Here is a 17,450-nt window from a genome sequence, read left to right as displayed (position 1 = left end):
CTGCAGGGCTCACCACTTTAAGAATACTTTGATTTAAATTAAATGGAAACAATATGCAGGCACGAATATACCATCATTTCTTGATACGTTGACCCAACCAAACGTAAAAATGAATAGCCGATATAATATACTTTATTGATCTCAATGACTAATAAATTTTGTATTCTGTAGAACCAGCGTGGCAACCAATATCTTATTGTTCTAGAGAGGATGCAGCGTTTCCCCATCCAAAATCATTATAGCAGGAGAAAAAGTAAGTCGGATTCACATGTGTGGTTGAAGCTTTACACAACTGTGAGTGGCAAGGTCTTTGTTCTGAGAGTATTCAGCACCATTTTCCTTCTCATTTCAACTGGAATGATTCTCAATCTGCTTGCTTCCCCGCCCCCCCTCAAATTAACTATTAGTGTCACTAAAAATAGCCACTGTTCTCATTCTGAGTGTAAGAAAGCAGAAGGTTCTCAGGTGCCACAGGGAAGTCCAGGGGAAAAGGAGTGCTGCTTTCTTTGTCAATTAATTATTTCTTTAAAAGACGTACCTATGCAGCAAGTCAGAATTCCATGCCTTTCATCTTAAGTTATTTGGATCTTTTGGTGGGGTTTATTGCTTGTTAGCCTTTAGGCACAGTATATTTGGATCTTATTCCATGTACGTTACATGTGTATATATTTTGTAATCAAATGCGTAGAAGCCTTTTATCAGCATACTAGAGTTCTGTGGCTCAATTATAGCGGTTGTGTGCTTTTTAGCATTATGCTGGTTGTTTTTATTTGCAACTGCTGTCCTCATTTTGCTTCACTGGGAAGTCCACATGAAGGCAACAGCTGTCTTCTGCTCTTGGATAACCCCCAACTTCCCAGCAGTTGCATTACGGAGGTGCACTGCCTCCGAACATGGAAGTTCCATTTATTAAAAAAATCAACCCAGCTAGGCTAGCAGCCCCTGACATACACTATAGCAGTGAGTTCCACAATCAGTCATGACTAAGGGCCAGAGCTTGGAGATTTAGTACACTTTAGGCTGTACTGGAGGCGGGGGTGGGGGGATTATATGATTGAACATCCTTCCAAACAGAAAGCTCTCACATCAGGGATAAGGCTAGATTAGAATCCTTCTTCCTGACATCTAGTTTTCTATATGCAGCGATTTTTCCGGTACGGAGCATTCAGTCATGGGAAACTGCGCCTACGGTCTGAAGTAGCCAAGACACAGGACTGCCACCCTAGGAAGAACTAGGCTTAAGCCCATCGAAACCAATAAAGGTAGTCACCACTAATTAGTCCCCGTTAATGTGAACTCCCCCTGCTTTGGGCTTGGAAGGTCACAATCTGTACAGGCCTGGGACAAATGTCTTGGCTCACTTCCTCACATACAGTACCTGCCCGGGGTCATTGTACCACAGCTCCTCGTGCAGACGATCTGGGTGAGCCTTCTTGCGCTTAATTTCTGCAATGACGTCAAAGACCTCCGAATCCGAACTGCTGGAGCAGCTGTCGTCGTCCGAGTCGCACTCGGAGTCACTGGAGCTCCCTACGTTTACAGGAAGCCAAAAAACAGGACATTAGGAAAACTACCCACTCGTTCCTCTCTCCGCCCACCAAATAAGGCTATATATTGGCCAAGTGCCAAACCTATTTATTCATTTGTTAAAGATACGGATACACCTCTTCTCATCTGAAACAAATCCCGAAGCGGTTTACAAAAGAATAAAAACAAAGAAAACAAAGTAACGAAAGAGACCACACATACAAAATAGTATCATGAGATTGGTACAAAGACAGCTCATGGCCGAGTGAAAGCCAAAGCAAGCAGATACATGTTCAATAAATGCCTAAAACATGCCAGCGGGCAGGCCTGACGTACCTCAGAGGGGAGATCATTCCACAGAGCGGGAGCCACTGCAGAGAAGGCCCATTTCTGTATTATCACCAAATGGAGATCTGTAGGCTGCGGTTCAGGCAAACCTGTGTCCTTTCCCTCCGGAAGCAGGAGAAAATGGGTTCCGGAAAGGAAGTGGGAGGTGCCTTCTTGCACAGTCTCCACGTCACCCTTGCTTTGAACAAACGTGCCTTCTAGGAGCTGGGGCAGAGAACGCCCCAGAGGCTGGGCCACAGCACGCCAAAGAGTAAGAGGAATGGAGCATTCCTGGTAGCCCTCATGTGAGCACCTCGGGAGTACACAGGGTCACCAGCAGGCTCAGTCACAAGGAGGCACCATTTGCACGCACCAGCACCTTCACACTGGATTGCAATGGCTGAAAATGCCTTATATATTAAAGCTCGGAGCAGTGGAAAGGGGAGGAAGAGTGGAGGAAGGGGGTGTTGGTGTGATGATGTTTTGACTGGTTAAAAAAAATCCCACTGTAATCTCATAAACAGAAGCAGCTGCTGTAACTCACCTATACACACTTAACACCAAAGTAGGTTCACTCATAATCAATAAGACTTGCGATCGGCCTGTTCATGCCTGCAGCCCCTTGACTAGAGCAGGAGTGGAGAACCTGCAGTGCTCACCTTAGTTTCTTATGACTCAGAGATGGGATGGCAGAGAGAGAGAGGGGATGGAGAGGGAGGGGATGATGGGGTAGCACAGAGAGATTGCTATATAATCCTGCAACGTGGCAAAGACTGCTCACTTTTAGCTCTGCCTCCACCCTGTCTTAGCTCTGCCCCCCCCCCGCCGTCCCCAAGGGAATGAAGTCCTCAACACAAAAAGGGTTCCCCGCCCCTGGCCTAGAGATCACACTGGGCTGGTGACCATGTGGACGTCCACAAATGACACCCCTCACAAGCATCTCGAAGGGATACAGTCTCTGAAGGGCTGTACCAAAGGCTCTCTTACGGAAAATCATCAAAAATCTAGTCTACTAATGGGACCCGCGAAAAGTATTTTGAGGTTCCAGACATAAACTGTACGCTCCTTCCGGCTCAGAGATCTGGGAAAAGACACCACTGCTTCCCACCACCACCACAAATGCTAGCTACAGGGAACCCAGTAGGACTTTTATTTTTCCTTTGAAGAAAGCTGTTGCTCCATGCCACCTTCATGCTACAAGCTAACTTTTCCTGCTGGCTTCTGAAAATGCCCTGGATGGTGGACAAGCACCACTTGCATTGCTCTAAAGCTCCTGCCAGAAACTACTTTTTGACAGAGGCCATATTTTCAACTGAGCCCGGGAAGAAGGGTCAGCAATATTGGCCCCACCCACTGGCTCGCTCTCATGCAAGCCGAACCAGGCAAGAGGCTCTTTAACCTTTGAATGGCCCAGTGCATTATATTTGGCTCCTGTTTTCTATTGTATTATATTAAAGGGTTGGTTTAACAGTCATGTGTGTGCGTAGACATATGCAGGTACACGAAAGCGTACGTATGAACGTAACGCTTGTGTGATGTGTTTATTTATTTATTTATTGCATTTCTATCCCACCTTTTTTCCCTCTTGCAAGGAACCCAAGGCGGCTTACATTATCCTCCTCCTCCGCTCCATTTTATCCTCACAGCAACAACCCTGTGAGGTAGGTTGGGCTGAGAGTCTGTGACGGGCCCAAAGTCACCCAGTGAGCTTCCATGGCTGAGTGAGGACTAGAACCCGGATCTCCCGGCTCCCAGTCCAGCACTGTCACCACTACACCACGCTGGCTCTCAATATTTGTGTTCAATATTTTGTAAGCAGCTTCATAGGTTTTACTGGGGAAAAGGATATGTTTAGTAATCAGCTGACTAACTAACCCTCCTCTTCCCCAGGGTGAACTGCGCAAAGTCCTGGGCATCGCCTGCAGGCACGCAAGGCAGCCACGTTGCTAAAGATAAGCAGGTCCAGGCCTGAGTCAGGATGGGAGATCGCCATGTACGCTGCCTTGAATTCCACGATGGAAGAAAGGCAGCCTATAAATGCACACAATAAATGAATAACTGGCAGGGCCATTTCTTCAGGCACCTCAGCTGCTTCTCAGGCTTCTACTCATGAGCGAGCAACTTAGGTGCATCATAAGGAGAGGCTCTTCCACAAAACCTCTCTTACTATTTATCCTGCAAGAGAGATGGTTAAAGAACCCTTTTGCCTATGCCTCATCTTAGAAGAAAATGATGCATTATAGCGTGTGTGGGGGTGTTCAGTTGGTGGCCAAATGGAAAGCCTTCGGGGGCCGGATTTAGCCTCTGGGCCTCCAGTCGCTTACTCCTGCCATAAAATGGCAAGCACCTTCTTCTGGTAGGTGTAGGCTTTCTCAATATAATACTTACCTACATCTTCATCCAGTTTGGTCTTGGGTGGTTCCCATGGTGGCCTGGCAGCTTTGGCCTTCGCTTGACGCTTTCCCAACTCTTCTTCAAATTTTTCATATAAATCTCTGAGTCGGCTCGTTCCAACCACAGTGGAATCTCCCTTGCAATTAATTACAAAAAGAAAAGAAAGTTAAGGATAATCTGAAAGATGAGAATCTTCTGAAAATATCTACCTCAAATCATTCCAACCCTCAGAAGGTGAAAAAATGTCACCTACATGTAACACGCAAACCAACCATGTAGGATGGATGGCAGAAAAGGGGCAACTTACCATAGATGATATACAACAGGCGTGGGCAACTTGTGGCCCTCCAGATGTTTTACAGACCAAACAGGACATATATTGTGAACCAAAACCAAAAAAGCAACCAACCAATTGGATAAGCAAACTGGTGAATATCCGAATAATATCCGAAAAGTCTGATAACGTTGCTTTATCTATATAGGCTGCAAACATACAGTCATTAAGCAATGAAGAGAGCAAAATCAAGTTGTGCCATCATATCATTTAATACCAGAAATAACCAAACTTTTTTTACCTTTATTAACAAAAATGAATTTGTTTTTATAATTGCAGGTGGAGACACTGCAGAGTTCTACCTTGTCAATAGATGTGAGAAGTTTGGATTGATATATGCGTGTGTGTGTATGTGTGTGTGTGTGTGTGTGTGTGTGTGTATATATATATATATATATATATATATATATATATATATATTCATATACCTTTTTATATACTAGACCACTGAAGAAGACCTAAGGTTGAAACACGTTTGGTTATTTCTGGTATTGAATGATATGACTGTACAATTTGATTTTACTCTCTTCATTGCTTAATGACTGGATGTTGGTATACTGTACAGATAATGCAACCTTATCAGACTTTGGAGATATATATCAATGGGTTTATTGCCCTCCAGATGTTTTAGCCTACAACTCCCATCAGCCGTAACCACAAAAGCCATTGGTGAGGCATTATGTGAGGTGTACGCCCAAACTTCTGGAAGGGCACAAGCTGCCCACCCCTGGTATACAAGCATGTGGGAACCTGTCATTTCTTCCATCCATCCACAACATGAGGAAAATTTACATCGCACCTAATACCAAGCATTATTGCAGGGTAACAAGGATGTGGTAAAGTTGTCCTCACCACATAGATGGATGCTACAGGCCACCAGCTCCCCACATACATGTATGCCCAAGGTAAACACTGTCAACACAGAAAGCATCTCCATGTGTGGAGATGCAATAATCATCGCACCAGGTGATCATGAATGCGTAGGGTTGCAGGCTGAGAAGTGCAGAAGTGCTTTCTGCACCTTCTACCCAGAAGTGCTTTCCACGGCAGAAGACAGTAACGCATCATGGAAACTAATAGTTCTGCTTTATGCTGCATGTCCAGGTAAGAAGGAGAGAGACAAGTTAGAAGAGGGCAACAAAGATGGTCAGGGATACAGAAAACAAGCCCTATGGGAAAAGGTTGAAGGAACTGGATATGTTTAATCTGGAGAAGAGAAGACTGAGGGAGGAGATTATAGCACTCCTCAAATCCCTGAGGGGTTATCACACAGACGAGGGTGAAGACAGGTCTTCACCCTCTTCTCCCTTGCCCCAGACGGCAGGATTAGATCTAATGGGCTTAAGTTGCAGGAGAGTAGATTTCAGTTGAGCATAAGGATAAACTTCTTGACAGTAAGAGCAGTTTGACAATGGACCCAATTCTCTAAAAGGGTGCCAGGCTCTCCCTCATTGGAAGTCTGCAAGCAGAGGCTGGGCAGCCATCAGCTGGATTTAGCTCCAGATTTCCTGCATCAAGCAAGAGTTGGATTGGATGGCCTAAAAGTCCCTTTCCATCTCCATGATACTATGATTCTATTGAAGCAACCCTAATTTAGGGTGATTGGATATGCTGCCTCTCCATTTACGGTCCCAGTGCAAACAGAACAGGAACTAAGTCCATGCTGAGGCCCTTACCCAGTACACATGACCCCCAAAAGAGTCTCCCCTTCCCCATGTTAAAAACTCCCAGCACATGGAGAGCTAGCATGTCAGAGAGGAGGGGTTTAGGGTGCAATCCTATACACACTTGCTTGGTATTAAGCACCACTGAATTCAATGGGACTTACTTCTGAGTAGACAGTCTAGGATTGCCCTGTCAGCCCATCTTCTGCCTAACATGGTTGTTTTGCATGTTGTAACAGAGGGAAGAGACCCAAGGTGGATTTTTTTAAAAAAAAATTACAAGAACAGATTTTAAAACAATTTAAATTTGTTTAACATTTAATTCTGATTTTCATTTTTAACGTGTGTGTGTGTGTGTGTAATGTAACTGTCTCCTGAAAAACTGTCTCTTGAAGAATACCAGACTGTAACGCAAACATGTTAAATCTCTTTAACATCCTTATAGTCTCTTAAAAACTGCATTCATGAGACTCTAACACACACCAGGGGCAAAAATATATCAAACATTAAATATACGAAATAGTCATATTACATCATATTCAGACTGTCTACAAATACTTTCATGTCATGAAGAAACACACTAACAGCATAATCCTATACACTTCTACTCAAAGGTAGGCCCCACTGAATCCAAGGGGGCTTATTCCCTGGTCAGTGGGATTAGGATTGCAGCCTAACAGCAGCCCTTGCTCTAGATTCAACATGGCAAGGTCTGAACTAAGCACGCCCAGGGACTCTTGGGATGGGGCCAGCTTGCATGGCCCCAACTCTCTACAGACTATAAGACCTCACGCATCCATCTGACCAGGGCTTCTGTCATTTCATGAAAGGAAGCAACAGCACATTAGCTTGGATCTTAAGGTATAGTTTCCTGTCCACTCTGCAGTTGTTTGCGCTCCCCAAAAAACCTGTCCAGAGGGTCAGGGGGTGGGGGGTGCTCCTGAACATAGGGGGCAGCTGGGGCAGGAGGAAGAATAATCCAAAATCGGGTGGAAGTCCAGTTAATTTGGGGCAACTCTCCTCTTCTGCAGCAGCCTCCCTCTCCCAAGCCACATTGTTCAGGACGGCACCCTCTAGTCCTCCAGAGAGACCTTTCAGGCACAGCAAATAGCTGCAGAGGGAGGAGGAAACTTTCCTTCCATGAACGTCCTTAAAGGCACAATCAATCAACTATGCAATCAACTATGCATATTTAGACAGAAAAAATTCCTACATCTCCCAGCATGCCCCAGCCAAACATGCTGGCTGGGAGCTGCTGGGTGTTGTAGGCCCTTTTTCTGTCCAAACATGCATAGCACTGTGCCCTTAAGCCAAGCATGAGAGCCAGTGTGTGGTGTAGTGGTTAGAGTGTTGGACTGGCACTCGGGAGATACGGGTTCTAGTCCCCACTTAACCATGCAGCTGACTGGGTGGCTTTGGACCAGTCACTGACTCACAGCTTAACCTACCTCACAGGGTTGTTGTGAGGATAAAATGGAGGAAGAGGAGGATTCTGCGTGGAGGAAAGGCATGATATAACTGCAACAAATAACTAAGCAAGCAAGCCATCGGCTGTCAGTATTCAAAATACGCACCACTTGATCCATGGGGTCACTTGAATAGTAGCTTTCTGAATGGGTACAACGAACCCACACAGGCTTCAGCAGGTCCTCCTCATCTTCCTCGTTCTTTTCAACAGCAGCCTCTTCTGGCTCCTTGTCCTTGATGGAGGTGTAACTCTTCTCTCTACTGGCATTTTCCGACCACCTCTCCCTGTCATCCTCCCAGCGAGGTTTCTTTCGGTCTTGGCTGGGAGATCGGCTAGATACGGAAGAAAAGAGAAGTCCACCTTTTGTGGCGGCTCTGGGCCCAATTCACACATACACGGATGTGGGTGAATAAAGTGAGGCTCAATCCAGACAAGATGGAGGTCCTGTTGGTCAGTAGAAAGGCCCGCCCGGGACTGGAAATACAACGTGCTCTAGGGGGAAGGATCAGATACACAGCTTGGGTTGCTCCTTGGTCCAACACCGTTCCTGGATGGTCAGGTGGCAGGGGTGGCTTCAGCTAGGCTTCCCTTCCTGTGGAAGGCAGATCTGGCCACAGTGGTCCAATCACCTCATGTTTAAATTACTGTAACACACTCTGAGCGAGGCTGCCCCTGACAAGTGTTCAGAAACTACAGCTAGTGCAAAGATGTGGTGGCCAGACCTTTGTCTGGTGTGCATTTTATAGGCCACATCACACCAGTCTTGAAACAACTTCACGGGTTCCCGATTTGTTTCCAAGCCCAATTCAAGGGGCTGGTTCTTACCTACAAAGCATCAGGGGGCTAGGATATCTGATAGGCCATCTTCTCCTATATAAATCTGCCCAGAATATATGTTTGTCATCTGAGGCCCTATTATGTGTCTTGTCTCCTGGAGAGAAGAGGCTGGTGGGGACCCATGACGGGGCTTTCTGTGCAGCAGCACCTCAGGTGTGGAACTTCTTTCCTAGGGAAGTTAGGTTGGCTTCTTTGTTATTGACCTTTAGACTACAGTGTTCCAGGGAGCTTTTACTGATGAAGGCTGCTGTTTGATTTTAGAAGGTTCCCCTGTTTTATTGTTATGTACTTTTATCAGTTTTATTTTAGTATCATTTGAAATTGTTCTATTTTATTGTGCTTATGGCTTTAGTATAAATCACATATAAGTACTCACTGAGAGGTGGGGAAGTTTGGAAATATTTTAAATGAATAAATAATAAATACCTGCCTGGACCCTAAGATCATCCTCAGTGGTCCTTCTCCAGGAGCCCCTGTCAAAGGAAGTAAGGAGGGTGGCGACCAGGAGGACCTTTTCTGCTGTGGCATCCTAGCTGTGGAATGCGCTCCCTAGTGAGGTTCGCCTGGCACCTACATTGTGCTCCTTTTGATGCCAGGGGGAAGACCTTTTTATTTTCCCAGCATTTTAGCACTCTAGTCTTTTAAATTCTGTAATAAATTTGAATTTTAAATCTCTGCATTGCCTCTCGGTTTTATTCTATTTGGACTTTTATATTGTACTTTTAAGCTTTTATATTTTATACTGTTTTTATACTGTACCTTGTGGTTTTAATTTCTGTGAACCGCCCAGAGAGCTTTGGCTATTGGGTGGTACAGAAATGAAATGAAATAAATAAAGCACATATATTGCTCAATGGGCCAGATCACAAAGAAAAGGAAAGGAAAGGTTCCTCCTGTACAAGCACCGAGTCATTGCTGACCCCTAGAGGGATGCCGCTTGCCCTGGCATTTTCATGGCAGACTGTAGCGAGATGGTTTGCCAGTGCCTTCCCCAGTCATGACTACCTTTCCCCCAGCAAGCTGGGTACTCATTTTACTGACCACAGAAGGATGGAAGGCTGAGTCAACCTGAGCCGGCTACCTGGGACCCAGCTTCCGCTGGGATCAAAGTCAGGTCGTGGGGCGAGTTTCGGTTGCAATACTGCCGCCTACCACTCTAAGCCACACAAGCTAATCCATGAAAATACATGCAGCTGAACATGTGAACTGCTAAAATTGCAATGTCTTGAGCTTACATAAATGTTCCCACTGTAGCGTTTGAACTGCGATGGATCATTCACACATGCAAGCCGTCATTTGATGTTACTGGCACTGAATGATTTACATTCATACATGATCTTCTCAAGCCTTCAGCAATTTGATGTTAAGATTAAAAAGTTAATTAAAGAACAGAATCCCAAATGGCCCAGTGTTATAATAATAGGCCAATGTGGTCATTTTCTCATCCAAACATTCGAAACCACAAGATCTGGGGCCAATTCAGATGTTATATTTGTTTCGGTGAAAACCTGAAATGATTTCAGTAAAAGTGTGAAAACCTAAAGCATGATCAAGTGGGGACAACTTTATGTTTGCAGCTCTGTGTGTGTTGTATCTCTGTTTGCCCTTGTACTATTGTATGACAAAAGCTCTTTGGAGCACGTGTTCATCGGCAAGAAAAGGAAGACGCAGAAACGGAGGAAGCTTATTTAGCTTGGATGGTGTATTAAATGCCTTGACCAGTCACCCCACCGCCCAAGCTGGGGAAAAGGGTTCTAAAAGAGGCCCAGAGACTATATTGGTCCTGAGAGTCTTACCAGAGCCTCCTTTCTTGGTATGCCATTTCTCAGGTCAAAAGGTACTGTATGATGCAGCCTTCTCAAAACTGGTGTCCCCCAGATGTGCTGGACTGAAACACGGAACATTTTGAGCCAGCATGGCCATGCTGATTTGGAATACTGGAAGCTGCAGTCCAACACAACTGGGGGATGCCAAGTTGTGGAAGTCTGGTCTTGTGAAGACAAAAAAACAAACAAACCCCAGTGGCTAAACAAAAGTTCGCAGAGCCAAGTATCCCATCTTACCTTCCTGTTCTCTTGTGATCTTTTCTATAGGACCTCTCTGTAGACGGCGATCGCCGACTATCACGGTGCCTGTGTCTTTCCCTCTGTCGGTCCCTTCAAGAGTTTAAATTATGTTACTTTTTACAAAGGAGATTTAAGTCCTAGTTCTCAATGTGAGTAAATTCAGGACCTGAACTACAGGGGAAGAACCAGAAGTGAACAGACTGCCAACCTAAATGGTCTAGAGGGCAGGAGACCACAGCCTCCTCCCCAAATACCACTCAATGGCTGTCATGTACAACAAGCTTATTTGTTTCAAACATAAGAAAAGCCATGCTGGATCAGACCAAGGGTCCATCAAGTCCAGCTTTCTGTTCACACAGTGTCAAGTTCCAAACCACCCAGGCATGTTTGCAGTCCAACAAAGAAGTGGATCACTTAGTAAACAGCCTTTATTATGTGAATTAGCCAGATCAACAGAGCTTCAGGTTATAGACTTTCTCAGCCTCCAGCAATCTAACACTAAGATCTCGAATTAAGTTTGCACAATACTACACAGACTACACAAAGATCCCTTTGGATGCGCTATTTGTTTGTTTATTTCATTTATATCCCATCTTTCTTCCATCATGGACTCAAGGTGGCTACATGTGACTCCCAGGTGGTCTCCCCTCCAAGCACTGGCCAGACCCAGACCTGCTCAGCTTCAGCAAGGTAGCTGTCTCACATGCCTTCAGACCATGCCTGGGACCAGCACGGTTACTATTGCTGTGAAAGTTGCAACGAAACCAGTGCCAGCCATAGGAAACTTGCGCGGCTCTTCTAGTCCTGCCCTCAGACAGGGTCTTCCCCTAGGGACCTCTTTTGATAGGCCAACCTTGTGGAAAACCTTACTTCCCAAAGTTGTTCCTCCCTCTTGACCCGATGCCTGATTCTGGTGTCTGCCACCCCCAAGCCACCCCCTCCCCGTAAGATCTTGTATTCCCATAGATGGAGAAGTTTCTGTTTGGCTTTGATCCAACTGATGAACTGGCATCTGGACAGATTCCTTTCTCCCTGCTCTATCTCCTGAAACCTTGGTAACTCCCCCACTGCTTCACGCTCTTCCTCATCGGACTCAGAGTCCATTCCCACACCCTCTAGAGATGCTTCTCAGAGGTGCTGTGCCCAATCCTCACATACAGTGGCCAGCCAGCTGCCCACGGGAAACCCAGAAGCAGGACATGAGTGCAACAGGATGCTTCTTATTTCTTTAACCTCCCCACTTGAAACCCGTGTCATCTTAAAACCAGGGCCCCTGGATTTAAGATGCAGCCAAACCTGAGTGCCTTACTTTGTATGCCATTATGGCAGCTTGGAAGAGGAGGGAATTGCCACCTCATTCTTGGGTGCTGTAGCATCTCCACTGCAGGCAGGCAGAGGGCAATATTGCAGCTACCAATCCAGGAGGAATCAGGTGACCCAGCTGGCCAATAGGGTTCCACCTGTTCTTATAACCCTGCTGACTCTGGTTTGGGTTTTCCATCTCAGCAACTCATCACTCAAGAACAGAATGAGCGGCTCACAAACAGCCTATCTTAAGAGTCTAGCACTTGCTTTCTTCCAGACTCTGACACCTGATCAGCTCAAAAGCTAATATAGCGGCTTGTTTACTCTAGCCATTTTCTCCATGAAAAGAAAGAAAAAAACATTGCGCGGTTGTTCCAGTGAGCAGAACAAACAGAAGAGGACCTCAAAAATACAACCTAAAGCGATATCCTCCTCTCATGGCTCTTGTACATTTCCTCACAGAATAATGTTCCCCAATTTCTCTTGCACTCATTTGAAAAAAATCAAAGAAACAATATAAAAAGATTTTTAAAAGTAATGCATGGCAGAAACCAAATTGATGGATGCAGCTCAGACATGTTTCAAGATCCAATGATCTTGCTCACCATGGCAGGCAAAACAGGTCCAGGTTTCCTCAGAACCTGCCGCTAAAGAGAGGAGAGGATGAAACTTCTCCCTCACCAGGCTCAACCATCTGCTGATGCCTGGGATTTGTTTTTGCTCTGTGCTAGCTGGGCACATGCAAAGAGTCATAGCAACCCTCCGTCTCTAGCTCCAAGCTAAAGACAGAAGGCTCGCGTCTGCACCCCACAGATGCTCGGAAGTTGGAGTACCTGACGGGTGGCAAGGCAGAGCAAGACAATGCTCCTCCACATCTCCCTTCCAGCTTGGGGTGGGAGACAGAAGCATTGGGATTGCCTCTGCGCCCAGTGGATGCACACAGCGCCAATTGTGCACAGAGGCCAAGCAACCCAATGCTCCGCCGCCTCCCTCTTCTAGTCCCAAGCTGCAAACTGTGGCTCTTCCTATCCCACAAGCCACAAAAATCAAATCCAGCTATTCCATGTTCCCCACCCCTAGAAACCTACCACTGCAATGAGCCATGCACAGATCAAGGGCCTGCCCCGAAACGTCAAAGCAAATTTAACCCTTCCCCTAACCCACCTCAAAAAGTTTTTAGGTCTATAATACAGGTTCAAACCCCCAACGTACATCACCCCGAGCTAACTTGGAGGAAGGACAGGATATCACAGGGGTAGAGTTGAGCCCACTTACCTGTACCATTCGTAACTTCTGTGGCGGGGCGGCGTCCGTCCTCTGACGTAATCTGACCGGTGCCGGCTACTCTCTTGCCGCCGCCTGTCTGGGCTCCTCCCTCGATCCCGCCGATCGGCATGACCAGCGGACTGGTGACGATCCCCATGCCCGTGACAGTGTTCCCGGTGCCGATGCTGGTCGTAGTGCTTGCTCCGCTCCGGGGACCTCCGTTCAGGCTGGGACTTTTCCACCTGGTATTGGCTCGGGTGACGGAAACTACTATTGCTGTTACTGCTGCTGCTAGGGCTGCCACCACCGCCACTCTGATAAGAGTTGGCATTGTGCTGGTAACTACTGAAATTAGGAGGAGGAAAAGCCTGCTGGGAGTAGGCTGGAGAATACACAGGCTGATAATTAACCTGTTGAGGCATTATCGGCGGCAGCACGGGATGCGGCATGGACGGTGGTGGCATCATGTAAGGAAAGGTGTTTTGCCCGGTCGCGTTTGCTGGAACTGGGGGGTTCCCGGGATTTGGGACAGGGGGTGGAGCTGGGGGGAAGCAAGGCAGGAGCGGAAAAGTCGGCCTCACTTGGTGACCTGCAAAAGGCGGCCTCAGAGGACATTGGGCAACGGCACTCTGTGGCGACGGGGGGATCGGTGGCGGATATGGGACAAAATCCGGCCGAGGAGGTGCATAACTAGTTGCTGGAGGGCTCGCGTAGGTAGATGGTGCCGGAGTTTGTTGGTCATATTGATACTGCACCGACGGCTGCTGGGGATGAAGCTGTCTCAGGTTCTGGGGGCGAAAGGTTTGTGTCGAAGCTCTGATGGCAGCTCCTCCTCGGCCCCGAGGACCCCCGCGCCCAGAATGGAAAGACATCGTACATCTTCAAAAAAAGAAGAGAAAATGCTATATACCATACGCCTCTTATTATCCCCTCATCACATCCTGGATATGCCTTTCATGTCCAGTTCTCACAGGCAAGCTCCACCAACGGTTTTAAGGCAAACATTTCGCACAGTGCCGCTTCACGTCCCAAACACCTTTGCCCTGGCAACACCTGTATCATACACTGTCAGGTAACTGCCAAGAGCTGGGAAATTTCCAGGTCAAAAATCCCACCCCAGAGATAGGAGGCAGGGGGGAAAGGGAGATAGCCCCAAACACAAGAGAGCAAAAACGAGGCACATCTCAAAACGGTGCTGAAAAATATATACAGAATGCCCAACGTATTTCAGTGGCAACCTTCCACAGAGGCACAAGAATTACTGAGTATCTTACGAGAGGTTCCTAGATATAGCTTTATTGGGAATACACAATAAATTAAATTCTTGTGCCCCCGAGGAAGGTTTTCACCTACCTTGGGCATTTTATTAAACTTTTGTATATTTTTTCTCAGCACCTTTTTGAGGCCCTCATTTTTGGCTCCCAAACCTAATCTGAGCCACCAACTCACTAGGTGGCTTTAGGCAAGGCATTATTTTCTCAATGCCAGCGCCGACATCTGGGAGATAATGATTTTATTTATTTATTTACTACATTTCTATGCCGCCCAAAAGCCAGAGCTCTCTGGGTGGTTCACAACGATCAAAACCACAAAATACAGCACAAAATACAATATAAAATTTAAAGGTTTAAAGCTACAGTATAAAAGCAAAACCAAAATAAAACCTAGCAGCAGTGACAGATTTAAAACAACAGAACGAAAACACTAAAATGCCTGGGAAAATAAGAAGGTCTGGTGGCAAAAAAAAGTACAATGTAGGTTATAAGTGACTGAAGTCATGATAGTGACTTAATAGTGGTAAGTCATGATAGTGACTTAAATAAATATATACCTCATGCTAAATCAGATAACTCATCTATCTAGATCAGTATTGTAGCTGGTAGTAGCACTCCAGTGGTTCTGGCAGAAGCTTTTCCCATCCCCTATTATCTGATCCTCTAAAAGTGGGAATGCCAGGATTGAACCTGGGACCTTCCACATACAAACATGTGCCCTACTGCTGAGCTATTATGGCCCCTGCCCAATGAGGGAAATGTAAAGCCCTCACCTCACCATGGATGGCCAGGGTGGACCCTGAACCCACAGCCCTGGCATTATTAGCAGCATGATCGGATCAACTCAATTCTTTGGCCAATACTCAAGCTGTTGTCACATAAATGCTAGGTGTTGGTATGGTCATTACTATATCTATCACATATTGTTCTATGTGATGGGCAGATATGCATCCCTAAGCATGGCTCTGATTGGCTTTGTGTGTGTCCACTGCATGCTTAGAGATGCAGGTCTGCCGTTCATTCATGATGTGTTTACTGTAAAATGTGAAACAGTCCTCAGTGTCCCCTTTGAGCTTTGATGCCTTATCATTGATCTAAAACCTATACAGCACCTTTCAGCCGTCATGCCGGGGGTTCTGTGCTAAAAGGAGGACCACTTAAGGAATGGGGGAAGACCCCCAAACACTAACACTCATGCACACAGACCTTCCCAGCTCAAGTGAAAAAGTGTTTGTCAGATAGAGACTACACAGCAAGGAATAAAGGCAACACGAAGGGGGGAATCGATAAGCAGAAGTCTTCGATGGGAAATAGAAAAACATGGGTGCTGCAATCCTATACCCACTTACCAGGGGTAAGCTCTATTCAACTCAATGGAGCATACTTCTAAGGAGACATATATAGGATTGCACTATTAATCCTGCTGAATTCTGTGGGACTAAACATGCTTGGGATGCTTATTCCTACAAAATAAGCATGTTCAGGATTGTGCTATAAACACTATAAGAACACATTGGGTAAATGGCTCATAGATCAGTCTTTAGCTGTGGTCAAGCTCAAATAACGGTGTATAACTTTCATTTAACTTTTAATTCTACATGTGTCTGTGTGCATAACCCTAGAAACTCCAAGAAGAACCCCCAATATACAAACACATATAAAATAAAAAACATACATATCTAAAATCCCACTGAATTTAACAGGAATATTTACAGAAAAGCACTCATACTGATCAGGGGTAGGCAACCTGGTGCCCTCCAGATGTTTTGGACTACAACTCACATAATCCCTGGACTTTGGTTATGCTGGCTGGGGCTGTTGGGAGTTGTAGCCCAAAATATCTGGAGGACACAAGGTTGCTTGCTCCTGGCCTAGACTAATATTCACATAATTTTAAGAAAAGAAAATAATTTGAGAGTACCATTTATTCCTCCGTCTTTGGGAAGGAACAATTGCTCAGTAGCAGAACACATGCTTTGCATGCAGACAAAAAAAATCCCTTGATTGGGGGCACGCGCGAAAGGAATAGAATTAAAAATGCATGACAATTAATGAAAACTTGCAAGGGCGGCGGGTGTGTGTGTGTGTGTGTGTGTGTGCAATCAACCTTCCAAACCCAGTTTTAAAGCTACAACACAGGATGTAGTGATGGCCACCTATTTGGATGGCTTGGACAAATTCCTGGAGGAAAAGGCTTCCAATGGTTACTAGTCTTGATGGCTATGAGCTACCTCCAGTACCAGAGCCATTGAGCCTATGTACACCAGTTGCTGGGGAATATGGGCGGGAGGGTGCTGCTGTGCTCATGTCCTGCTTGTGGGTTCCTGATTAACAGATGGTTGGCCACTGTGTGAACAGAATGCTGGACTAGATGGACTCTTGGTCTGATCCAGCATGGCTCTTCTTATGTCTAATCCTATGTGCGCTTAGCTGGGACTCGGAGTAAGCCTCACTGAACATTTACTTTCACGGAGGCATGCACTCCATTGCGCTGCATGTCCCATATGGGTCTTCCTCCAAGTAAGTGTTCACAGAACTCCAGCTTTGAAAAAGAGAAACAGAACCTCCGTGTTGATCGGGTTCCTTGCTGTGCACGTCTGAATAAGCTTCCAACACTTGGAGAGGAAGACCATAAACCGGGTGACAAATCGAATCGTTAGGGATCAGCGAGTCTATTCCCTAACTAAACAAGGGGGCATTTTTCTTCTTCTAAGGAAAGAAGAAAGGGGGAAAGTAACGGAACTCTCCAGAAATGCGAGAGAGCGCTTCCTTCCAAGTACACCGAGCGGAACAAAGGCGGGAGATGGTCCCCAAGACCCAACACCAACGCATCTCTATTGCAACCCTTCTGAGAGTAAAGCATTGATCTTACCTGCACCGGTTCCCCCGACGACCCTAGAATCCGGGGGCGGGGGGGGGGGGAGAAACACGCGCACCGGAAGAGGTTGGAAGGCGGAGCGGGCAACACCACAAGGCGGAAGTGGTGCG

General features: G+C 46.2%; 1 protein-coding gene across 7 annotated transcripts in view; it reads right to left on the bottom strand.

Annotated features, from left to right (window-relative positions):
- The window catches only part of DROSHA (drosha ribonuclease III), a 118,874-nt gene extending 101,461 nt beyond the window's left edge, over nucleotides 1-17,413 (bottom strand). For all 7 annotated transcript variants that reach the window (XR_014790276.1, XR_014790277.1, XR_014790278.1 and 4 more), the window contains exons 1-6: nucleotides 17,335-17,413; nucleotides 13,198-14,067; nucleotides 10,615-10,707; nucleotides 7,821-8,046; nucleotides 4,243-4,384; nucleotides 1,379-1,530 (exon numbers count right to left, since the gene is read on the bottom strand). Coding sequence is in view for 4 of the 7 variants with exons in the window: in XM_084850548.1 (XP_084706674.1) it covers nucleotides 1,379-1,530; nucleotides 4,243-4,384; nucleotides 7,821-8,046; nucleotides 10,615-10,707; nucleotides 13,198-14,060 (1,476 nt within the window). In the remaining 3 variants the exon portion in view is untranslated. The remainder of the gene's footprint in view (nucleotides 1-1,378; nucleotides 1,531-4,242; nucleotides 4,385-7,820; nucleotides 8,047-10,614; nucleotides 10,708-13,197; nucleotides 14,068-17,334) is intronic.
- Between the last annotated feature and the right edge of the window lie 37 nt (nucleotides 17,414-17,450).

This window comes from Heloderma suspectum, chromosome 4, assembly GCF_057233095.1.
Source record: "Heloderma suspectum isolate Gila_16-S chromosome 4, 16-S_ref, whole genome shotgun sequence".
NCBI lineage: Eukaryota > Metazoa > Chordata > Lepidosauria > Squamata > Helodermatidae > Heloderma > Heloderma suspectum.
The sequence above is the reverse complement of the archived record's forward strand: the minus strand, read 5'-3'. Positions and strand labels throughout refer to the sequence as shown.